The 25012-nt window shown below is 40.8% G+C and overlaps 2 protein-coding genes across 4 annotated transcripts; one reads left to right on the top strand and one right to left on the bottom strand.

Annotated features, from left to right (window-relative positions):
- Positions 1-143: 143 nt before the first annotated feature.
- Positions 144-24975, top strand: LOC113173548 (serine/threonine-protein kinase Nek5). 3 transcript variants are annotated; one of them, XM_026376979.1, is made up of 25 exons: positions 144-684; positions 1423-1559; positions 1652-1748; positions 1847-1944; positions 2074-2157; positions 3090-3160; positions 5325-5411; positions 6623-6677; positions 7333-7446; positions 7982-8068; positions 8361-8454; positions 10090-10202; positions 10605-10669; positions 10832-11029; positions 11426-11504; positions 12682-12795; positions 13831-13917; positions 14096-14200; positions 14299-14379; positions 14936-15028; positions 15115-15289; positions 15512-15622; positions 15730-15832; positions 16980-17163; positions 24861-24975. In XM_026376979.1, the coding sequence occupies exons 2-25, from the start codon at positions 1437-1439 to the stop codon at positions 24933-24935; spliced, it is 2493 nt and encodes an 830-aa protein (XP_026232764.1). In that variant the 5' UTR covers positions 144-684; positions 1423-1436; the 3' UTR covers positions 24936-24975. The 3 variants fall into 3 exon arrangements, with proteins under 3 accessions (XP_026232764.1, XP_026232763.1, XP_026232765.1); XM_026376978.1 differs by lacking the exon at positions 24861-24975 and having other exon boundaries at positions 16980-17451; XM_026376980.1 differs by lacking the exons at positions 7982-8068; positions 24861-24975 and having other exon boundaries at positions 16980-17451.
- LOC113173551 (GDP-Man:Man(3)GlcNAc(2)-PP-Dol alpha-1,2-mannosyltransferase-like) lies at positions 17830-21800 on the bottom strand. Its single transcript, XM_026376982.1, has 6 exons — positions 21721-21800; positions 21333-21554; positions 20753-20955; positions 20416-20584; positions 19376-20016; positions 17830-18726 (listed from the first exon to the last, which is right to left on the bottom strand). The coding sequence occupies exons 1-6, from the start codon at positions 21774-21776 to the stop codon at positions 18443-18445; spliced, it is 1575 nt and encodes a 524-aa protein (XP_026232767.1). The 5' UTR covers positions 21777-21800; the 3' UTR covers positions 17830-18442.
- Positions 24976-25012: the final 37 nt, after the last annotated feature.

The raw sequence follows: 25012 nt of genomic DNA, 5'->3' as shown, positions 1-25012 counted from the left end.
AAGTTCCTGAAGTGTTCTACTACATTCTGTGTAGTAGAACACTTCAGGAACCTTCAGAAGTTCCTGAAGTGTTTCTACTACATTCTGTGTAATAGAACGTGTTTCCACTACATTCTGTGTAGTAGAACGTGTTTCTACTACATTCTGTGCAGTAGAACACTTCAGGAACCTTCAGAAGTTCCTGAATGTCTCCGGGGCCCCATCATTCACACACGATGGCTGTGTGACATTTGATCCTGGGCTGTGATTGTTGTTACTGGGAATAAAGCTCCAAACCTCTGCTGCCTTACCGAGGACCTCACTAAGGATCCTGTGTCTCTGCTTTGACCTGAGCAGGTGAGACACACTGTGTTAATGTGTTTTCATGCAAACATACAAAATGTTGTGCGGATTAAAAACTATACAACCCTCTACACGCTGAGCAGCTCTGCTCAGGATTTGTCTTCATATTGCATTTGAAAAGTAATTAAGTATGGTTAAAAACCAAGTACAGTACTTCACTTGAGTATTTCCATTAGGGCGCACACACAAATACGACTACAGCTCCCAGCGTTCCTTGCGGGTCCCTCTTCAGCTTGCCGTAGTTCAGTTTTGAGGCACTTTAACGTCTTCGGATTTCCTCTTTATCGTCGCTTTGTTTCACTATGTGACTTCAACATTTGACAACAGTAAACTTTGTAAAAGGTGAGTGGAGACAGTTGTCCGGCTTTAAAATGACAAAATAAGCGTTTTCCCATCGACGGTGAACTTTTGTTAGCATGCTAACATGAGAGCTAGCTGCCTGTGTTCTCGTCTCCATGGTAACGGGACTGAAACAGTTTTATCGGTTTCTAAACGTTAAATTAACCCAAACATGAGTGATAATGAAGTCAAAATGATAGAACTATGGTTGATAGTTAGATATAGTTTACTGACTAGTGTGGAGGTGTATTTTCGTTTTTAAAATTAACTCATCCCGTTATGATAATCGCTAATGTTAGCATACAACAAGTGTGCTAACTGACGTTAACGTTTGGCTACAGTTTTCTGAAGTTTGTCCATTTTGTGATGAACTATTTTCAATATGCTGCATTTTTGGCCTTAATATTGTGAATTCTGCTCCACAAAACGTGTTGAGAATCTGTTATTGCTACTACTTTGACTCCCCTACATTTAACTGACTACATTTATTTTTCAAATTAAGAGTTCCCCAGAAAGTCTGATTGTGTCTCTGTCATTTTCATGTCACTATTAAAAACACCAATAATCTCTAAACTACTGAACTTCTATACATCTGGAGTTGATGATGAAAACAAATTTTTACTGTCCAAATTATAGATATGACTGTTTATCATAGGTTGAATGATTTTCTATAAAAGCAGCTAAAATGAAGAAATGAAAAATGAAGACTCTTTCTCTCTTTAACAAATGTTTTTGATCCAGGTCTTCCAGGTGTTATGAACAAATATGAGGTTGTCCGTCAGATCGGAGAGGGTGCGTTTGGGAAAGCCTTCCTGGTCAGGGACAAAGGGGGAGGTGGAGACAGACACTGTGTGGTCAAACAGATCAGCCTTACAAAGGTAGGTAACGCTAGCATGTAAATTCTTTTTATTATGATGTACACCAGCTGTTGTGGACAGTGTTGGATTAATAAAGTGTGTTTACTGGTCAGATTTCAGCAAAGGAAAGGGAAGCGTCCAAGAAAGAGGTGATGCTCCTGTCTAAGATGAAACACCCAAATGTCGTCACTTTCTTCACGTCATTTCAGGGTGTGTGTGTGTCTCAACAGAGAACATGTAAGCAGACTTTTACTCCAGTGTATTTGCATCATGTCACAGTAAATGCTGTTTACTCTATGTTTGTAAAGAGAAGGGCAGCTTATATATAGTGATGGAGTACTGTGACGGAGGGGATCTGATGAAAAAGATCAACATGCAGAGAGGAATCCACTTCTCTGAGGAGCAGGTACACACTTATACACAGTGGGGTGAGGTGGAGTGAGGATCACATCATTATGAAGTAAAGTGGTGTAGAAAACACACACACATACACACTCACACTGAGTAAACCTTAAACTAGCTGTGTGTTTCTCAGATTGTGAGCTGGTTCATTCAGATTTGCCTCGGCCTCAAACACATCCACGACCGGAAGATTCTCCACAGAGACATCAAAGCTCAGGTACCTCATGGACCTGCTCGGCTGGTGCACACACACATCTAGTTCATTCATAAATTTGTGTCCCTTAATCTTTGTAAACTCTATTGCCTGATTCCTTCTAAATCATACTACTAACTTAAATAACTAAAAACTGCTCCAGTTTCTATGTAAATGAAAGTACAGAAATCAGAATAAACAGTATTGTATTGAATCAATGTTGAACAAAGAGAAAGTGAAACCAGATCTTCCAAGTTTTCTTTCACAAGTTAGAAAACCTAATTTACAATCAAGCTGACATACTGTATGTAATAACAGACTGTACTAAACACACAGCTTGTGGAAAAACTGTACACTTTAGAAAAGGAAAATGTCATTTAGTATTTCCCTTTTTACCATCCTTTATTGAAGTCCACTGTGAATATAGTAAAAAGGCCAACATAGCAAAGCCTGCTGCATTTACCATCTGTATGTGTTAACATGGATGTTTGAGGACTTGGTTGCACAGCAAAGGCTTTTACAGAAATACTGTTTGCTTTCTACACATGGTTCTGATTCTCTCTGTACCTTGCATAACTTGTACCCCTGCTGTACATCATGTGTTCCTAGTTTAACAAATGGTACACAACACTGTCGACAGACTCTGAGGTTAAGCTTTTTAATGAACAAGTATTATCATTACAGAGTTGAGGGGATTGTATGGCTGAACTGTCCGAAGCTCAGTTTTGTTCTGAACAAAGACTTAGCTTTGTGCCAAATCCCAGAATACCTCCTCACAGCTGACCACAGGCTGCGTCTCTGTTCACAGCCATCACTATCCGTCATCAGTCATATCTGCTTACACACACACACACATGCACATATAAACACACTGAGCTACACATCACACATGCCCAGTCACTGTTTTTCTCTTAGAGCACAGACATGCTTTTATTTCTGCTCTCTCTCTGGTCTAGAATATCTTCCTCACTAGCAGAGGGATGAAAGCAAAGCTCGGGGACTTTGGAATCGCAAGAATGTTGAATAAGTAAGTCAGTGTCATCTTTGCGCACACACACACACACACACACACACTCCTACACACAGTGCAGCTGTTTGATCTCTGAGCACTCTGTAACACATGGAAGACCTCCAAACAAGTCATTATCATTCCACAAACCGTTGACCAGGACATGTAAACACATGAGTGAGGATATAATTATTGGATTGCAATAAGCAAACTGAGCTCATGACAAAAGGGGTAACAAATTAGTATGTAAATAATACACTGTGCATGTATTTTTATATTTTCACAGTAGATAAATAAGACATAGTGAGGGAATCAACCAGCTAAGAGGTAGAAAACAAGACTGAGAAATTGAAGAAGTATTGAATCAATGTTGAACAAAGAGAAAGTGAAACCAGATCTTCCAAGTTTTCTTTCACAAGTTAGAAAACCTAATTTACAATCAAGCTGACATACTGTATGTAATAACAGACTGTACTAAACACACAGCTTGTGGAAAAACCCTTGCTCAACATTATTGTGTGTTTTTGTTCTGTACACTTTAGAAAAGGAAAATGTCATTTAGTATTTCCCTTTTTAACCATCCTTTATTGAAGTCAGGTTCCCATGAGATCAACACAGAATAAAGCATATTTGTTAATAATATTGATCCTTAAAATCCAGAAACACATTTTATTTATATCAAGCACTGAAGAAAGTAACTTGTCTTATACAGACACTAGTGTAACTGTGGTTTGATCAAATGTGACTCTGGCTTTACACAGTTGTAAAGACCTGTCTTTGTTAATGTTTGTCTGCTGTGAAGAAGTGAGTTCTGGCTTGACCGACGACCTTGAATGCAGAATTTGGTTGCTGGTCTGTGAGGATTATTTATACCACTATATGATCTATATATAGACGTTTGTCTTGCCCACAGGCTTTTATGTACTTTTTCTACTTTTTTATTCCCCTGAGTTCCAACAAATGTAATCTTAACATATAATTCTGTTTTTTTTTTTTTTTTTTTTTTTTTTTTACCATCGAACAATCCCATGTGCTGCAGAGCCAAACCAGACCCAGCCTGATATGTCTTTTCTATTCTGTGCCATTAGGCTCCATTTACTGTCCAGAAACATGTAATTCACTGTGCATTTATCCACCACTGAAAATAGTCCCCATCAAATGCACCGTTCCCATTTTTACAGATGTGCCCATTACTCACATGATGGGCACATCACACTAAGAACAATCATTTGGTCATTTTATGGCCAGTATTAACAGTCTTCATGTGATTTTGTTTTATAGTAAAATCAATATGGAACGTCTCTGCCTTTGTTCTTCAATGCTGTGATTCAGTGATAGTTTGGCAATAGTGTTTCTCCAGGTTTTTGGCAGCAGTTTGAGGAAGTAACTTCCTGTTTCAACAAAACAGTGGCCGCATACAAAGGAAATGCTTTCCCAGTTTGGTTTGGAAGAACTTGTGTGGGCAGTTTAACAGTATTTGAGTTACAGCTTAGCTACTTAAAAAGCGCTAGATAGATTTAATTCTAGATAGGCTTAGTCCTTTGAGCTCCTCTGGTTCTTACCTCTTCACTTACATATGCAAACTGGGCTGCAGCCTAATGTTATTTGGCCAGAATTTAAAGGTGTTTTTGACTCTAAGGTTTTAAAGAAGTCACATATTTTTAAAGTGAAGTGATGGGGACATACTACAATCCAAAGGCCTCACTCTCTGCAAAAATATATTGTGTATGTGTTTACTTATACTGTATATGAGGTTTAAGTTGTGCAATCTGAATTAGGCTAATGAAGTTACAGTCTTTCTAACATGTCCTTCGTATGTTACTGTTCTCTGCTACTAGCTCTTCATTGCTCAGCAAGGAAACAATAAAGGAAAAGATAAGATTGGATATATGTTTCAACAAATGGAGACTGTAGGTTTGATCTTCTGTCGCTTTGGATGCTCTTTCAGAATGGACATCTTAATGAGCAGTATTTATGTAACCAGTAAAAGTATTTCTGCTTCTACAGCAGCTCTTGCTCGTAACAAAGGTTTGTAGATCTAAAAACTGGTTTCTGTGGAAAATGCACATTACGTTTAAAAAGTAATGTGAGGGAAAACATATTAAAAATGTATCTGAGGTGGTGCTAACTTCACACATTGACCCCGACTGAGTGTGTTTCTTTGTGAACTGTGACTGTGCAGCACCTTGGAGCTGGCCCGGACTTGTGTCGGGACACCGTACTACCTCTCACCAGAGATCTGCGAGAATCGGCCATACAACAACAAGACGTATGTACTGCCGTCGGCCTATGCAGCACTCACATGTTAAACCAAGTCTTTTATTGCACAAGCTCACCTAAAGCAGAGCCTGTACTTTAGCATGAATACTGTTGAAATATTAATACAGCTGTGGCCTAAGACTGAAATTTGACTCTTAAACATTGCAATCTAATGTCTCCATCCTGGACTAACTTCCACATTGCAAGGAAATGTTTTTAATGTAACCTGCAGCTAATCCAGTGGGTTACTGTTTTAGCTTCTGAAGTAGCACACCTCCATATTATTGATTGCATGTTGCATTAGTACATGTACATGTAAATTAAATCTAGCCTGTGCACAGAGAAGCAGTTCCCTCTTTTGAATTCTTGCCCCTGACACAGTCTGTACATAGTTCTGTAATCATACTGTCATCATCTGGTCCCACTGCAGCACATTCACTCAGAGGTTCATTTACTACATGTACTTGTTAAATGTTCAATTCAACAAGTAGAAACACACACACTAACAGGAAACTCAGATGCAGATGCAGCAAATGTCCACATGTAAACATCTCTATGTAATTATTTTTTGCTACCTCCTGTGTGTGCGGACTGATCACCGCTCTGTTTTCCTCTGCAGGCTTGTTTTGATACAGCTGAGGTCAGAGTGGCTTCCTCTTTCCCACAGTCTCACAGAAATGCTTTTACTTCTATATTTATGAGACCCTTGTTTACATAATATACACAAATCCTATGGATTTAATTTAAACCTAATTCTGAATTTAGCGCTAAAGCAGATTCTGAACTGTCAAACTATTCTTTCATGATGGGACAAAAATGATATCAAGATGTCCTCATTCTGAAACTGTAATACACCCTCATGAGGTACTAAAGTAAAGAACTATTTTAGCACACAACCAAAATCAGTTACATGACTCAGGACTTTTCTGATTGGTCACTTCACTGCTCTGTATTTTCAACATTATGTCTTTGTTCCTCGTGTTTACAACTTTAGCTCAAGGGCACAGGGCAGATGTTAGGCCCTTCCCTGGCATTCTGTTTTAACAAGAAATATGTCAAGTTACACAACATGTACCAAACATGCAGTTTATTGGTGACTTTGTAGACACAATACACTCCCAGAATCAACCCTGAGCTGGGAGGACATTTAGTGTGATGTAACAGATTTCTTTTCAGATCTGCGTTGTAATGCAAATGTTTCTGTGTTCGTCCTCTCTGCAGGGATATCTGGTCTCTGGGCTGTGTCCTCTATGAACTTTGCACCCTGAGACATCCAGTAAGCTACATCACACCCAGCGCATCAGCAACTGCTTCACACACACAGCTGGGAACACTGAGGCCCCACTAAACCTGAATAAAACTGAATACATTGAATAATGCAAAATTACTACAAATGACTTTAACTATCCTTTGTCATATCTTTTTCTCAATCTTTCTTCTGTCATCATCTAATAATGGCACAAAATGCCAAAATTAACTGAAGAATAAATACAAAATGCCTGTAAAACATACAATTGTCAGTTTATTAAGTAGACCAATCTAAAATGAATGCAGTCAGTCTGTAGCTAGTCTGCATGCTCATTCTGGACCCTTTCGTTTCTGTTAATGTTGAACAATATTGATTGTAAGTATTTAGCCCTTAACTCATCACTTGTGCATTTTTGTTAAAAAATGAAAACTGGGAGGGGGTCAGTACTTTTTATATTCTCTGTATTGTATGAGGTAGCAACCCATATGTGTTTAACCAAACCATTGATTTAAATAGTTTTATTCAACAGGCTAAGAGTCATATAAATAAATAAATAAATAAATAAAAGCAGCACATCCTCAGGCTGGAATTAGGCCAAGTTTGATATTTGGACTTCAGAATAACTGATCATCAGAATACTCTGTCAGTCACTTCGTGTTTTTCTGCCTGTCTTTACCTGCAGTTTGAAGGCAGCAGTCTGAGGCAGTTGATCAGCAAAATCTGCAGGGGGCGCTACAAATCAGTACCCAATCGCTACTCCTACGACCTCCGCCTGCTGCTCACCCAACTCTTTAAGGTGAGATGATCTAAGGACTGTTTTTTTTTAAGATGTTGAATCAAAATTGAACATCAATTACTTGAATGTTTGCTCAGACTTAAATATTTTTGAGTTTGACTCAGAGATAGAAATCACCTTAAAATACAGTTCAGAAGGTAGTATTTTGGTTTGCTTTGTATCAGACTTCGGATCGCTAAAATCAATATGAAGGCAAGAAGCTAAATTTTTGCCAGAGAAAGTAAAAAGACTTAAGACTTTAAGACTTAATCACCTCCTGCATTCAAACAAACATTTTTAAAGAGGAAAGTGCAAAAGCTGAATGACAGGAAACTGTCTGAACATCTGTTCAGGATATTTGCCTGAGCTGCACATAAGGAAGCTGTCGGTGATGACACTTCTCCACCTCTGAACACGCATCTCACTTATGTTTCTTAATGTAGAGCAAGAATCACAACCAGCACATTGGATCGTTTCACTGTTTTTAAGCTGTCACTGTAACAGTTGGGGTTGGTTTGCTATTTTCACTATCATAAAACACATGTACACTTTTCAGGTCAACCCCCGTGACCGTCCCTCCATCAACTCTGTCCTCAGACGCCCCTTCCTGGAGAAGCACATCAGTAAACACCTGGAGCCACACGTAATAAATCTAATTCACTGAACCACTGACATGATCATTAACATGTCAATGCAGTGATATGTTTAATGGGACATTCCCCAGACTGTCCTGGTGTCCCAATGCAGACTCCATACTGATTCTTGGTGGTGTGTGGTGTGTTCACACTGGGAAAGAAAACTATCTTATATGGAAATATGCTAATACACTGGGTGGAGAAGTATTAGAAACACCTCTCAGTCCCATAAATCTTTGTGGCCATTATTTGATTTTGTATTTGTTTCAGACATATAAATGTGAGTGTCTGTGTATTCAGGTGATGCAGGAAGAGTTTAGCCACACGGTGCTGCATCACAACAGAGCAGCAGCATCACAAGCAGCTAAAACAAGAGCAGGAGCAAACACATCAGGTAATGGTGGAGAACAGTTCTGTGTACACGTGTTAGTCGTTGACAGAACTTCATCCAGAGTGAAAAAAAAAAACTACATCAAATGAGTATATGCTGTAATCGTGCTTTCCTTTTAAAACCGAAACCAGTTCTCCTTGGTACATGTAGTCACAGTTTATCAGGTACTCCTTAGCTTTGATGCTTTGCACAGTAGTTCTGTAGATGTAGTCTTAGTGTATCTGTCTCTTCGCGTGATTCCAGACTAACATGTTGAGATCATTGTTTTATTGATTATTGTTGAAACTGTTTTCTAGAGGTGTAAGAGGGAGCAAGTGTTCTTGCACTGAATACAGCTAGGTTCTGTTCATAATTAGATTACGTTGTTTTGTCCACTTACTAAAACAGGCCTCATGGGTGTTCTTGTTTCTTCATTTGATTAATGATCATAATGTGTCGTCTATAAAAAGTTGAAAACGGAAAATGCAAGAGACAAACTATTGACTGCTATTGACCTGTTAATCTAGAACAACACAGCTCAACAGCACCAGAACTGCCTTCCTTGTGATTTTTAACCCTTTTATGCATAGTGGTCACTGCAGTGGACAGCTATGCTATTAGACCATGCTTGTATATGCATGGGTTAGGTTTAGGGTTAGGATTAGGATTAGTGGAGTCTTGGACAATATTTCTCTGTCTTTTTGTAGAAAGGTTTGCTCACAGCACCTTCACAATGTTAAACTCCATGACTCTGTCCTCGACTGCTCCATTTTCACAGCAGATGAGCTGAATCCTGATTGGGCCGATTGTGACATGTCACATCTTGGAGATGAACTCCAGAACTCTGTCTGGTCACATGCTCAACTTGTCATTATTATTTACTGTAATAAAACAAAAAAATACAACTACAGCAAGTATATTTAAACTTCCAGCAGGTAAGAGGCAGAAAAACAAGAACAGGAAGCACAGACGAGCGGGGAACTCATGCCATCTAGAGGTCACATGTTAAAATGTGTTTGTTTAAGCTAGAAGAGCACTTATTAAATATCACAAGGAGTAATAAAAAACTGCTGCAGGAGGGTGTAGTCCTGCTTTATTCTGAAATCTTGTTGAAACTGCTTTATATAAGATGTGTGATCATTAGAGGCAGTAAAGTCTTCACCAGACAGATGATGGACAGACAGATTTAGCTTGATTATTTAATGTTTAAAGTATTAGTTTTAAGTATGATGCATGTGTGTCATGTCCTGATGTGACAGCAGATACATCAGACACTGACTTGGCAGACACAAATTTAAAATGAACAGTAACAAGACATTGGATTGAGATGGAACACTGGATAATCCGATTTTCTACATTTGGTATCTATTTAATTTATTGCTAAAATAGAAACATTATAGATATGGCTCAACTTTATTTGAATCAAATCATCACAGCTAATAAAGCTTCAAGTACATCCTAAAGATTATTGTTGATGATTGTGAAATTTCTCAATAGAAATAGAGCTGAAATAAATCAGTAAAGCATTAACTGTTAAAGTAACATATTGTTGACATTAACAAAACAATAGATTTGGAATATCTGTATCAACATGGACAAAAATATAAATGGATAAAAAGTGTTTTGACAGATGTCCACATCATGTTTATGTAACTCCAGAGAAGACTCAGAGGTCCAGAGGAGCAGAGAGACCCGGGCCCACTGTGAAGAGACTGCCTGCTAAACCAGACTGCAGAGCCCCACTCAGATTCTACACCCCTTCCTACTACAAAGTAAGAATAAATCAATAATGTTATCATTTTAATTATTATCAGTCCACTCAAGTACTGTAGTAAAATATAATTCAGAAGTACTTGTCCACTATAGACTTTAATCATATTCTCATGTGTTCCAAACCAAATTATTCACCTGAGGATCACTTCAGTGCTCTTGCTGTAATCTGCATTAATCCTGAGGTGGAAAAAAATCTTATGATGGGTCATTTAAATATTTATCACTGAGAGGGAGCTTATTAAGATGATGATTTTTACTTGTTCTTCTCTAACAGAATTGTTTTATTTTTATATGCAAACATGAACGGTGTGCTGCAGAGATCACTGAAATGATGAGCACTACAAATCCTATTGTAACACTGACATACAGTATATTATTATTATTATTACTTATGATTACAGCCTCTTTATCAGAGAGCAGGACAACCAGCTTCAGACAGAGAAGCTGCAGCACAGCAGATTCAAAGGTGAGAAAAGAATCTGCTCAGAATTAGTGCAACATATTAAATTACATTTCATATAATCACTTGTGACAATCCCCCTCAGTTATCAGATATGTTGACTTGCTAGGAGCTATGTGTGATCTAATGCTGCATGTGATCTACGGGTAACATGTGTCACTCATGCAGGTTTAAGGGGCAGCAGCCTCTTTTGCACTACCAGCACTATCATGCCAAGCTGGACGCCTTTCAAGGAAGAAACAAGGAGGACATCCTTCCTCCTCCTCCTCCTCCTCCTCCTCCTCCTCCTCCTCCTCCACTTCCTCTGGAAATTGATAAGAAGCAATGTGAAGATCACATTCCTCCTCCTGTGGAGCCATATCAGCTGTGAGTGAACAGTCACCTAGTGTAGCGCTGCCACTTACAGATATTTTCATTATCAGTTCTTCTGTGCATTTTTGTTTTATTTAATTAATTTCAATTAGTCAATTTATCAGTATTTCTGTAGAGTGTCAGATATGTTTCTCAGGACCAGGGAAGATGTCTTCAAATTGATCATCACATTCCCAAATAAGTTTATTGTCAAGTAGGTTTTTATATCCAAAGGCTTTTTCTTTAATGTAGAAGTTAAGAAGATGACAAAAAATCATCACCAATTTATGCATTTGCACAGAATGAGGAAATGAGGAAAATGTCCTACCTTCTGTGTAGAGACGTTCACTTCACAATAATTCAAGAGGAAATAAGCAAATCCTCACATTTCTGCCTGTGTTTGTGTGTCAGTGTGGCTGCAGCTCGTAACGAATATCTGCAGAGGAGACACGAGGCCAACCAGTATAAACTGAGAGCAGAGAAACAGCTGGTAGGAGGAAGCTGAGCAGCACTCACACACTGTCTGACACTACAACAGGCTTTCTGATTCAGATACTTCTCATTAATCATTTATACTCATTTGAAGTATTAGTAACTCCCTGGTAATGACTCACAATTGTGAAAGGTTGAGAAGACTGGAAGTAGAAACCCTGAAACATGTTTAAAGACCTTATTGAGTCTCTGGGTTAAAATCAAATTAACACTGTGTTGTTGAAGGTTGGTTTTATTGTACCAGTAGAGTTTTTAATGCCGGTTTGGCGTCAGGAAGATAAACCCCTCAGTAGTGCCACGTAGGAGCACACCAGGAAAATACGGTTCACATTCAGAGAAACAGTGTTGGAAGAAACGTGGGTCACAGTACAAAATTATTTCAAAAGCAGTTTAATGAAACAGATAGATTCACAGTCCCATAGACAGTGTACTGTGTAAGGAACATATATAAACATTAGCAAGGAGACTCCTGCACAGTATGAACATGATCATGTGGTTAAAGCTGCACTTTGCCTGTTTTTAAATCCCCCTTCAGTAAAGGTACACAAACATTATCAGGTTCATGGATTAAAATTATCTGCAGTAAAAGTATGCCCTCTACTCTGACATTATCAGTTTATTAATCCTGAGTCAGTTTCCTGTTGGAGCTGCTCGATGCAGAGCTGCTTTAAACTGCTGTGTATACATTTAGCTAGTTTTGTCCTGATGTTCCAGCCTAGGGCTCAGGCCCACCCCAGGTCCATCTCAGGAGGTCATCACATGATTAATGAGAGAGACAAACAAGAAAAAACACTACTCTGTTTCACTGTAAAATATGAAATCATTTAAAGAGGTTTAGACAGAAATGTCTCTCTTGAGGAGACTTTTAACAACCCTTAGATGTGTGACTCACAGTTAAGGGCCCAGATACAGGTCACAGGCCCAAACGTTTAGAGAACACTGGTCTAATATAGATGTCTGTTTCCTAATGTCAAATGTTCATCTTAAAAACTATCAAAAAAATGTAGTGGAAAAAAAAGTACAACATTCTATTTGAAAAGACTAAAAGTATACAGGAACTATATGCATTATAAAATATTATAATGCATATAATATAAAGTATTGACACTGAATTACTTTTCACCAGTATACAGTGGCCATGCTGAGACATTTGACCTTTCCTCTCTCACCGTCAGGGTCTGCGTCCGTGCACAGCTGAGCGCCACAGGAAGCCTGGAGGTCAGCTGCAGGAAGTGGGACGACCTGAACACCAACACACTCCCCAGGACAAGAGGCAGGAGGGACAGCAGGTTGGACACACAGGGGACACACCTGCTGTTACTGTCTAGGGCCAGATATGTTGTGCAACCAGTGTAACTCAGCAATTTCCTTTAAACAACAATTAATAATTACATATCACTCAGAAAAACAAATCACATTACCTTATTAAAAAGTTATTTAATCCATGTTACTTTACTTTCATTATCACAGCTATAGCGGCTCAGCGTAAACTTAAAGCCCCAGAGGGTCTGCTATTAATAGGAAAAAGTAATTGAAGCGCTCGTCTTGAAACAAGATGTCCAAGCATTGCTTTGTCGTTTCAGGTGAATCATTTACTGAACATGATCAAGATTGAAGATTCAAAAAACTTTATTAATCCCAGAGGGAAATCGTTTTGCCTCATTACAGTTGTTCTCAACACAGACAGAAAGAACGGGAACCACAACCAGGAAAGATCCACATCAACATAAATACACAATAACATCAATAGAAAGAACTCAGTATATACAGAATATGTGAGATGAATGATAAGGGTTGATAATTATAGTCCATGGTGGAATGACATAAATTATATGACAGAAATTGTCAGTTCCCCCACCCCTTACAGAGGGGGGAGGAATTGTAGAGATTGGTGGTCACAGGTAGAAAGGATCTCCTGTTCTGTAGAGCACTTCATGTGGATCAGTCTCTGGCTGAACGTGCTCCTCTGTCCAGCAACACACTGTGCAGTGGGTGGGGGGAATTGTCCAGGACTGAGAGGAGTTTGGACAGCATCCTCCTCTCAGCTACAACATGTAGAGGGTCCAGCTTCACAAAGGGTCCAGCTCCACTGATATACAAGTGTCCAGTGTTTGACAACGACATCCACATAATTCATCTACTTTCCATAAATCCAACAAACAAATGACAGAGCTGGCTTGGTGTGGTTGAAGAGCAAAGCGAGGAACGAAACATGTAATACATGTGGAAATAGAACCAAGCTGTTAGAATTGAACCGTTGAACAGGAAAGATCTACTGAAATCGTGTGTGTGCGTGTGTGTGTGGTTTGTGTGTGTGTACCTAGGAGTACCTACATCAGTTGGATCTCATCAGACAGCAGTATCACAAGGAGATGAGACAGATGAGGCTGAGAGCTGAAGCTGAGGCTGAGGTACACACACAAAGAATAATAAAATGCCTGCACCAGTTTACCTGCTGCCTATACGCCTATAACATGGTTTCATAGGTGGTGTATATGTAGTTTCTCTACTGTACGTGTCTCTCCCTCCCTGTTTTGTACGACAGTATTTAAAGTGTATGTTATATATAGTTTCATTGTCATGTGTCAGACTGAGCCACAACATAAACGCGGAACATTTGTGGTGGACAAACCACCAGACGCCGAACCTTCTGCAGACACAGAAGAGCAGCAGCAGGAAGCTCCACCTGAACAGGTAAATGCACACAACAGATGAACATAGAACAAAGTAATTCTACATAAGAACAATCTCCTACAAAAACACCCAGTAACAGTCTCTCGTTCCTGCTACAGGATGTAGAAGCAGCTCTGAGGCAGATCAGAGAGGAGAACAGAGAGCAGAGGAGAGCACTGGAGAGGAAATACAAAGACAAGGTGAGATCAGACCAACTGAACATTCAGCTCAGTCTAAAATGGTGTATAGTATTATCAGTGGGCAGTAATTCATGTCTCAGTACAGCTGAGGCTGATGGGAAGGTAAACATTTAATTATTGAAACGGAAATGGAAAACATTTTTTTATTTAATCCTGAAGAAATCTATATAAAATAAAATAAATGAAATCCCTGGAAGTCCAATTGTATCTGAGATGTTTCAGTCTGGTGGACTGATTGATTACTCCTAAAATAACATTAAAGCCTTTAGACAGTGAAAAAAACTTCTGCTCCTCAGAGGATTCATCTATTTGACTTGTTTTTGACTTTTAGCTACTTTAAAGAATCATGAGTGAATAATTTACTAAACTTTTGACTGGGATTAAGATGTATTTATTTTGTTGTGTTGACTAAATATAATTCATTAGGTTTTTGGAATCAATACGCAGGAGGAAGTGTTCTCATTTCTTATTGTGATTATCTTGTCATCTTGTATTTTGCATGAACGATAAATTAAATAATTCCACCATTATTGCTTTGTTTTTGTCTTTTCTGCAGAAGGGAATCATGTTTGAGATCCGGATAGATGACAAAGAAGATGCAGAGAAGGAGGAAGTGGAGAGACAGAAAGAAGGAGAAGATGAAGAGAAGGTGAGTAATGGAAGGTAACAAATATCTCTTTTCACAGCTCCTCTTCTTCCCTTTTTCTCTCACTGTGCTCCCGACTCCCTGAACAGGACTTGGACCCTCTGAACCAGACTCTGAGCTTCCAGCAGGGGGAGGAGTTGAAGCTCAGGGACTGGTCGGAGGTGAGGAGGGGGTGGAGCCAGAGGACTCCTCAGACTCTGCTGAACGCTCTCGCCAACATGGACGTCAACTCCGTATACAACACTGCAGTTGAGACTGAGCCAGGTGCAGCAGACCTAGAAAACAAAAAGATTTATTATCTATGATTAGATTTCAATTAGTTTTTCAGCTAAAACCAGGATCTGGATTTAAACATGTGACAGTGAGTAGACGCAGCTCATTGATCTAGAGAATCCTTTAAAATCTCTGAAGAACTGAACAACAATTCAAACATCTGGCCTGATACCATGCAATCAATCAATGTCCCATTGTTCTGTTTGCTCTCAGGTGAGGAGGATGCAGGTCGCAGGCAGTGGGTAAACTGCCCCCCCAACTCTCTGCTGAAAGCTCTCGCTCAGGCTCAACTCACATCATCAACTCTGGACTCAGTGGCTGCAGGTCAGTCATCACTCACACACAGCTACAGAGTGAGGACCTGAGTGGTCCTGCAAGGATTTGACTGGAAAGGACCAAGCCTGAGCTCACACTGATGTGTCTACTCTCAGATTCAGGGTCAGAGCAGGACAGAGCAGAGGAGGAGGATGAGGGGGACTCCGATGTGGAGATGGACGAAGAGCGCTTGGAGCCGAGATCAGATGATGACGACACGTACGTCAGCACTCTGTAGAAAATTAATCAGCCATTAATAACAGTTAAATTAAATTAAACCTGTTTAATATCAGGGCTGAAACTAAGTTAATTTCTTTATCAGTTAATCAGCACATAATTTTCTCAGTTAACTGGTTATCTGGTTTGTCTTTAAAATGTCAGAAATCAGTACAAAACCCAATTTCCCACAGCTCCCACTGAATCATTAATCTGATTAATTGATAAAATACTCTGCAGGTATATATCATATTTCAGTACATGTAAGTTATTATTTTTACACACGCTTTTTGGCTTATTGGCAGTGGGTTGTGGAGCAGCAGACAGGAAACATAGAACAAAGCTACTCAGCCGGAACCTTTGTGGCTGTGTGGCTACTTGGGCTCATGGGTTTTCTGACTGTGATCAGGAATTTGCAGCATATTGGTCTTGAGCTGCACGAGTAAAACCACATCCTGGTTTCAGGAGCCTGGATGAACCCTTGTCTCAGTCTCCTTTATTCCACCGTGTTTCTCTGAAGCTGTCGTTACTTTTCAGTCTCTGCCTATCTCTGTCTTCCACCTCCAGCAGCGCATAGGTCAGGTCAACTCCACAACAGCTAGTTAGATTTTCAGAAATGTTAATGCATCAGTTGTGCTGGGTGATATTAAAAATCAATGTCATGTTCTTATTTATTCAATAAGAAATTGGTCATGATGTAATCAATAACATATCTGCTACATATCTGCACCTCTATGTTTCTGCTGCTGCAGACACTTTGCAGAGGAAAATTCTTCACACAGAATTTAAGGTCTATTAAATTCTATGTTTGAAGAACTGAGAACTTACACGTTCTCTATGTGTGTAAGCTTTTTGGTGAATTATTCTTTTTCTACTCTCAGCTCTTTAGTTTTCTCAGTATTGACCATTTAACAGTCTTATAAGCTCCTTTGTCCTTAGCTTATTTAAGCCTTTATACATTCATGTCTGGTCTTAGTGTCATGTGTTTGTGTTTCATGTTGATTGAAACTGAAACTGTGCCATTCTGGTCAGGTCTCCCTTGGCAAAGAGGTTCCTAATATCTTTTTTACCGGGGTAAATAGAGGTTAATATTATTAAAGTATTATCAACTAATTTTGATGGTTTATAATTACATTTCCTGTTTCCTCAGGAACTTCGAGGAGTCAGAGGACGAGCTCAGAGAAGCAGTGGCAGACTCCATGAAGAACCTGTTTGTCATGGAGGATGGGAGTTCAGACGAGGCAGAGAACACAGAGGATCATGAGACAGACGGAGGTGCAGTGAGTGCTACAGACCCTCCACAAATCCAATCCCAGGTGGAGGATTCAGGATCGGTAGGGGTTATTTCCTCTGAGCACAGAGAACATGAGCATCAGACTGAGTGTTCAGGCGAGTCGCAGACAGATAACACATCCTAAATAAACAGCAACAGGCACCCTGACTGCTGTAAACTAACACACAGCCACTCAGCTGTCAGAAAGATGGTTTCAGATGCTGTTGGATAATTGGACGAGCAGTTTGTTTGAATCATACTGAGCTTGTTAGGGAACAGCAGCATGCTGTTTGTAGCTGCAGGAGGTGGTTTCCCAGGACAAATCTGGTGTTGTTCCGTATTATCCTCATTAATGTGAAAAGACAAAGACCAGCAGTGTGTTTGTTTCTCTCTGTGTCTCTGAGCTGGTTCCTTGTTTTTTAACATATAAATGGATTAATCCACATTTGGTCTCTAGTATTTCTGGCAGCCAGTCAGTGAATGTGTGGCTGATTCAAAATAAACTACACGGTGATGGAGGAACAAGCCTCTGATCACTAATGTGTTTTAATAGTTTTTGGACACATATCTCCAGTGTTGGTTTTAGTCTTCTCATGGGATTTGAAAAGAAAAAAAATACAATATCACCATTAATGACAGCTGCAGTGTGTGTTCGGTTGTATTTTCTAATATTCAGCAGTACCATTTGTGCCTGTCCTGTGGTTTAACACACAAACAGAAACGAATATAAAGCATTTGATGACTGCATTTATTGCATTTGCGTTGTATTTCAGCTTCCCACTCTACATGGACAGAATTCAGTAGTAACAACGGCTCTTTCAAAATAAAGATGCTCTTTAATATTTTACATATGATTATAATATTTCCAAGCCTGGAGCTCCTCACAAACAGGAATGCAGGAAGTGGAACATTTAAATAGAGAAATTTGGCCATCGTTTTGACCCAGACACAGAAAACACAGACACACATTTCATACCCTTCACGTGTATTTAGGAGTCTGTTAGTAATTACGTCGTGAAACATCAGCTATGATTATAATCACATCAGTATGAACCCCATATAAATCACTTTTGGAAGAAAACATACAGAGATTTATTGATGCCAGCTCCCAAAATTTATCTGGGCTCTTCCTAGATGTCTTCATCTACCTGTTCATCGTGCTTCCCCATGAGGTTGACACATGCAAAGTCACCAGAAATTTCCTGTGTTCTTCAGTGTTGTGTTTAGCTGTGCGTGTCCACCAGGAACCCGCCCTGACAATGTCGACTGGTTTTGTGTCAGAAACTTGTGACCCTGACATAGAAAATTATTCAAATAAAGTCCTGGCTCCTACTGGACACTCATCGCTCCAGTTTACTCATCAGTGGCTCCATGGCGGCGAGGAAACAAGCGTCAAACTCCTGGTCGGAGAATCGCTCCACAGAGCGCCGGGCGTTTCGTCGGATCTCCAGTCTAGCCGATGGAGACAGAGCCAGGATGGTTTCCATGGCAGCGGTGTAGCTGTCCTCGCTGTCAGCCAGGAAACCCGTCTGTCCGCCCTCGTAAGGCACCACGATGTCCAGCTTTGGACCGCCAGATTTGTGGGCGAGAACTATGGTGCCTGCAGCCATACACTCCACCACACCTGCAGGTAGAGAGTGAAGAGACAAGTAAACGTCCACTTCTGTAAGAGTCCTCAGACATTATCACAATATAATAAAGTCCGGGTTCAAGGTTCAAAGATAAACGATAAATTCTACCTACTGAGTTTACATGTTAAATGTTATCATTTCCCTATAAGCTAAATTCAATTCAATTTTATTTGTACAGCGATTTTAGCAATTGTCATTATCTTAAAGCAGCTTTACACAACCAAAGAAACTATAGAAGTTTATATGAAGATAAGATAAGACTTTATTCATCCCACGATGGGGAAATTCTTTTGTCTATAGCAGCAAGGTGACATTAAATAGGACAACAGTATAGAAAAGCAGTATAGAGTGGACAGAATGTGTATGAATCATAATAATAAGATACATAAATCTATGTATATGAATATAAATGTTCATATAAAATAATTACACATAGAACTGTCTCTGCTGTGTTTTGACATTTTAAAATTAAAACTTCTGAAATTAAATTAAATAAATAAATAAAAGAAGTAGAAGAACAGTGAATTTTATCTGATCTTATGATCTGGTTTTGTTCAGAAGTGTTCAATGTTAAAATTCAAATGTTATTTAACTATTTATGTACCAAAGCGCGCGTGTGTGCGTGTGTCATGTTGTCTTCACCAATGCCGAAGTGTTCGTTCCACATGGAGTGCAGACCAATGGTGGCATTCACAAGTTCTCTCTTCAGCTCCTCAAAGGGGACATTGAGTTTGAAGTCGACTCGGTCCGACACCCCCAGCTCCTGGCAGAGCCCCCGCAGCATCAGCACCCTCTCTTCATCCTCCTGGTTCCGGCATCCACCAATCAGCACCAGCCGCAGGGACTCCCGGCCCCCGGGCCCCTCTCCTTTCCTGTCCAACAGTTTGCGGAATGCACAAATCTGCAGCCGGTGGTCCTTCTCTGGTCTAAACTGACCCACCGACACAATGAAGTGGCACTTCTTGTCCCCTCCCCCTCCTCCGTCTTTTCCATTCCCCAGCTCCTGCCCCAGCTCCTCCCAGCCCTCGTCCATCTCATCTTCTTCCTCCTCCTCCAGAGGGACGTCCAGGAAGGCCCTGACGTCGCAGGGCGGGTAGACAATGCTGGTGCGGCTTGGGGAGCGCCACAGAGCCAGAATGTGTCCCAGCGTCCAGGTGGAGTTCACCATGATGACATCGCTGCAGGAGCCTGCCAGGCCGTACAGGAGGGCGAAGCAACAGTAGTACATCACCTTCACTGCACTCAGCACCGGGTTTCTGGAGATAAAGTCAGCATTGTTGAACCTGGAAGACAGAGCAGGAGGAAGGTTGCTGCCAAGTCATGTGTAATATTTAAAAGCTATAAAAAAATCTCAGTCTCATCCTCTGTCTGAGTATAGAAAGAACAATATGCATGAATGGAAATACACAATAAATCAGCATTTAGAAAAAGAAAAGAATCAGATCAGATTCAGATGTCTCCAGACTGGGTGCTGCAACTTGTTGAGACAGTCTCTGGTTTTAATTTGAGGTTTACTGGGAGTCAACAGAAGACTGAAGAACTGGTTAGGTACCAGTGATTGATGTCCTGCATGAACAGAGACTTAAAATCTTGATCCTCAGTGAAGCTAAAGGAGAGGCTGTCAAAGTCCTGCCCACAGTGTTTTGACCGACAGGGGTGTATGTGTGCAAGTGTAGTGTTACCTGGGGTTCCTCTCTCTAACCACAGACAGCATGTCGGTGCTGACCGTGGGATAATGAACATAGCTCGCCACCTTGCAGCCTCCCAGGTAGCGGAAGATCGGCAGGGTGAAGGCGTATCCCATGGAGTCCACGTACAGGTCGGGAATGTAGGCTGTCAGAGCCTCCCAGCCTAAGACACACACACACAGACAGCTTTGTAAATTAAACAGAAAACATGGAAAGGAAACTGGAATTATTAATTTGCAAGACCTGGAGATACTGTACCCCGCCCTTACCCCTCCAGCAACAGGACCTTGTTCAGGCCATAACGACAGTAAACTGAGGATCCTGGTCTTACCAAGGAACATGGAGCCGGCGCTCTGGCCCAGCAGGGTGAAGTGAGGGTACGAAGAGGCCTCCACCAGCACGCGATGACGCAGGAAGATGAAGGTGACCGGTCGAGGCAGCGTGATGTTGAAACGCTGCCAGGCTCCATCCAGGATCTGCTCACCAGTCACTCCTTGATCACCTGTGTAAACCACGAAGGACACGCCGGGGTATCTGGGTTGAGGGGGACAACAGAATAATCAGTGTCAGTGATTCAATATGTTGTCTTCAGGAACTACGAGGTGAATTCTGGCAGTGCTAGATTGTGGTCCAGCTTTAGCCAAGATGCAGATTCTTAAAACAAAATATTATCAGCTAAGTGATGACGTCTTGTTATGGATCAACCAGCTGTCAGTCATGAAGGAGTTAAATCAGCTCCTCCTGCTTCAAACTCCACATAATTATCATCATTGTGAAATGAGTCACTCTGCACAAGCAGTACCTTTACTTTTGGCATTTCTGTGTATTTTGGTGCTAATGCTGTTGTACACAACTAAGTATATGTAACTCCAGTGTGCAGCCAGATGCACAAACAGCTGAGGCCCCCGTACCGGTGCATGAGGGCCCGCAGGGAGCACCACAGGACCCGCTCTCCGCCTCCTCCGGCGTTGCAGTACGGGTGGAAGAAAGCCACGGACGGGCCCCCGTCCTGAGCTCGGCGGGCCTTGCGGCGGTTCTGCAGCCACAAGCGGAGCCCCAACAGGAGCAACAGCAGGACCAGGGTCAGCAACAGGCTGAGGTAGGCGCAGGGCACCACCAGGGACCAGAGCAACCTGCGGAGGGGGGGACAGAGCGGTCAGGCCGTTAGCTGCTAGTCAGGCTAAAGTTAGCTGTCCGCACGACACGTGAAGCCCTGAACTTATTTCTGCGTGACAGCGCGTTTTAATCCGATTTAATCATCTCAGTGAGAGAAACGAGAGACTGCGAGGAGACGTTTACCTCATTAGGTCACAGAAACACAGAGAGAAGTGGTGGTGGTGGTCGTGTCCTGCCATTTTGACAACTGTGTCAATACGGAAGCTGAGGTCAGCTGACGCACAGGCCGCTCCGTGATTGGCTGAGCGTTTGTTTACCGTCACTGTCACATGACCTTTTCTTTATTACGTAGAGCAGTAAAATGTTTTACTACAAAGTATAAATACCACTGTTTTAGAATATTTACAGTTAAATATAAAGGGTTGTGATATAAAAATATCAAACTAGAAGTACTAGACAGTGTACTGTCCCCTTGGATGGTAAATTTAACAACTTATTACAGATCATCAGGAGGAAACATGAATGTTTGGACCAGTTTCAGTGAAAACCCAATAGCTGTTCAGATATTTGAAGAAAACCCACCAATATGATGCTGATTATGTCTGTGGAGGTAAAGTTATTAAGATTCCCTGTCAGTGAAGACGTGTCATATTTTATTTGTTTACACGGATACAGAGGAAACTGTTGCTGCACCAGTATCTATAGTCAAATATAGATTACTAATGTGTAGTGATGAGCAGTGCACAGAGCTGATCTGTAACGTAATGTACATTTGTGGAGATTTTTCTGGACCAAAGTGGCAGACCACAGAGCCACACGGGTAGCATGACTAAAAACTAGTCAGAGGACTTGATCACATTCCTGTGCACCTCAGTCCGTTGGCTGGTGGTTGGAGTGAAACTGGTGGTTACTGGGATTTGTGCTGGGAACCATTATGGCTCAGAAGGAAGTCGCTGAGGCAGAAAGTGGGAGGTGGAGTTTGGAAACGTGTATCTGCCAAATTACAAGTTAGAGTAGTACTGCAGTGAGTTTGTGCCAATAACATACACTAACTACATTCAGATTCTCATTAGATAAAAGTATCATCTGCACCTTACAGCTGCTTCATCCATGTATTAATTCATTAAATTTAGTTTTAACAATCTGCATCTTGTCTCTGAACTGTAGTGAAGCAAAAGTTAAATTAAGATAAAAATGTACAATAAATGTACAGTAAAATACGTATTAGTATTATAAATATTAAGAATAAAATGTAAAATGATCAGAATAAATATTAAATAATAAATATTTGAGTAAATGAATCAACATTTTTTATTAAATGTTGTTTTAAATGCAATTTCCTCTAGCAGAGGAACCAGTCTTACCTGATTTGAGGAGCTCCAGCAGGGGGTTCCTTGGGCGGGTTCGTGCTGTTTTACAGGGGAAGCCGTCAGTGACTTTGTCCAGCAGCAGGGTGGAGGTGTTGGGCTTTAATGGAGTGGGTGGGGCTGCCCTCGGGATGGGGGTTTCTGCTTCCTGTCTGCTGGTTCTCCTCATACCTGCATCAACCTGATTTAGCAGCAGAGTCCGCTCCAGTCCACCTGCAGTCAGGTGCAGAAAACTCAGAGGTGTGCAGTAACATGAGGTAGTACACATATTCTCACTGCACAGTAGTATTTGACCAGTTTTAGGCAGGTTTGTGTGTTTCTCTCCATCAACCTATCATCATTACATGTGGAGAGCAGCAGTGAGGCTTTTCCGAGCAGGTTCAACTCACTACCCTTCAGCACAGGCTGCTGGTTGCAACACAACGATTTCTCACTGACTTCCTCTTCACTGCACGTCCAACAACATGGCTGCAGCTAATTCACACAGTCGATTCTGTCACTTTTACACCAAACTTTCTGCTGCAGCTGTGATGTAATTACCATGTGCGGCTTTGGATTTGTGCTACAGGTCACTGACTCATCAGTGTTTCAGTGTCAAAGGCCTGAAATCCAGCAGAGTGCAGAGTGGTTCAGCGTCTGCTGACTGGCCGTCACACTGAGCCGCATTTAATGTGCAGAGCAACAAACAAAATGCTTTTATTATCATGTCTTCTCATTTAAAACTGATCAGATGGGAAAAATAAGCAATTTTCTGAAACGTTTCAAAATATTTTTACTTTTATGAAAAAAAAAAATACAATGTTGTAAAATTTTTGCTATTTTTTTAATTGTTTCACCTGGGGGTCTTCGGGCTGGAGGGGTTTTCGCTGTGGGAGGGGTCCCTCTGGGGGGCAGAGGCCTCCGAAGAAGAAGCCAGATGTGTTCAGAAGACATGATGTGATGTCTGTGTCTGCAGATACAAAAACCTGCTGTGAGATAACAGTCGCAGCAGCTCTCCATAAACTGTGAGAGGTTAGAACCAGTTGAAAGTGGTGAAAGTTAGTAGAATAATGTAGTAGAATAATGTAGTAGATTAATTTAGTAGAATAATGTAGTAGAATAATGTAGTAGAATAATTTAGTAGAACGATCTAATAGAATAATGTAGTAGAACGATCTAGTAGAATAATGTAGTAGAACGATCTAGTAGAATAATGTAGTAGAACGATCTAGTAGAATAATGTAGTAGAATAATGTAGTAGAATAATTTAGTAGAATAATTTAGTAGAATAATTTAGTAGAATAATCTAGTAGAGGAACTAGTGAAGCGTCTTACTGCAGAGATGTGTTCCTTTTCACTTCCTGGTTTAACAGAGTCCTTAGCAACAGCCTTAGCAACTGTCAACCAGAGGCGTCTTTTACAGTATGTAAGTGAAACATACCCCCCCCCCCCCCCCACACACACACACACACACCCTCACTGTCAGCTCTTAAACCGACTCCTGTTCTCACACATCACACGGCTGTGTGTGTTAATGTAGTGAATTATAGCTCGATACTGTCGAGGTAGTTTACACTAGCGAGGACGTGTTGTCTGGTCTTCACAGCTGGTTTTAGGCTTCGGGATCAGGTCTAGAGGGGCCGGTCTGGGGGTTTTAACAGGATGTTAATGTTCACTATTTGTCAAGTAAACAAGTGTGAGTCCAAGTGAACATTGTTCTAAAACATGTTCTGTGATGTTTCAGAGTAAAGTTACAACTAACAGTCAGTTATTGTGTCCCAGACTTCAGACCTGATAACTAATCTATTCTGTGGTTACAAATGTACCAGGTGGAGCTGAATCTTTATTGGACCACTTTGAATCCTTGCTCCCCCCTCATCTTAGATGGTATCTTCCAGGTTCTGATTGACTCCACACACCTGATCCAGGTAATGAGCTCTGGTTTAGTAGTTTTTGTCTCTTTCTGTCTGATCCCAGATCCACGAGGAAATGGTTCTTCAGTTGGAAGTGAAAGAACTGGACTTGGTCCTGACCTCAGTACCTTTAGGATGAACTGAACCCCAGACTGTGATCCTGACCTGATCAGTTCTGGACTCTCTAATGCTCAACAGAAACCAGCACAACAAGTC

The sequence above is a fragment of the Anabas testudineus genome, chromosome 21 (assembly GCF_900324465.2).
Source record: "Anabas testudineus chromosome 21, fAnaTes1.2, whole genome shotgun sequence".
Lineage (NCBI taxonomy): Eukaryota > Metazoa > Chordata > Actinopteri > Anabantiformes > Anabantidae > Anabas > Anabas testudineus.
Note: the sequence above shows the minus strand (reverse complement) of the source record. Positions and strands in the feature narration are given on the sequence as shown.

Excerpts from the sequence above, each read along its gene's own strand:
- LOC113173548 (XM_026376978.1), top strand. The coding sequence starts at position 1,437 with ATGAACAAATATGAGGTTGTCCGTCAGATCGGAGAGGGTGCGTTTGGG. Across the intron at positions 5,412-6,622 it reads CGGCCATACAACAACAAGAC|GGATATCTGGTCTCTGGGCT; the intron begins GTATGTACTGCC and ends TCCTCTCTGCAG. Across the intron at positions 7,447-7,981 it reads TGCTCACCCAACTCTTTAAG|GTCAACCCCCGTGACCGTCC; the intron begins GTGAGATGATCT and ends TACACTTTTCAG.
- LOC113173551 (XM_026376982.1), bottom strand. The coding sequence starts at position 21,776 with ATGGCAGGACACGACCACCACCACCACTTCTCTCTGTGTTTCTGTGAC. Across the intron at positions 20,585-20,752 it reads CGCCGGCTCCATGTTCCTTG|GCTGGGAGGCTCTGACAGCC; the intron begins GTAAGACCAGGA and ends TGTGTGTCTTAG. Across the intron at positions 20,017-20,415 it reads GTTAGAGAGAGGAACCCCAG|GTTCAACAATGCTGACTTTA; the intron begins GTAACACTACAC and ends TCTGTCTTCCAG.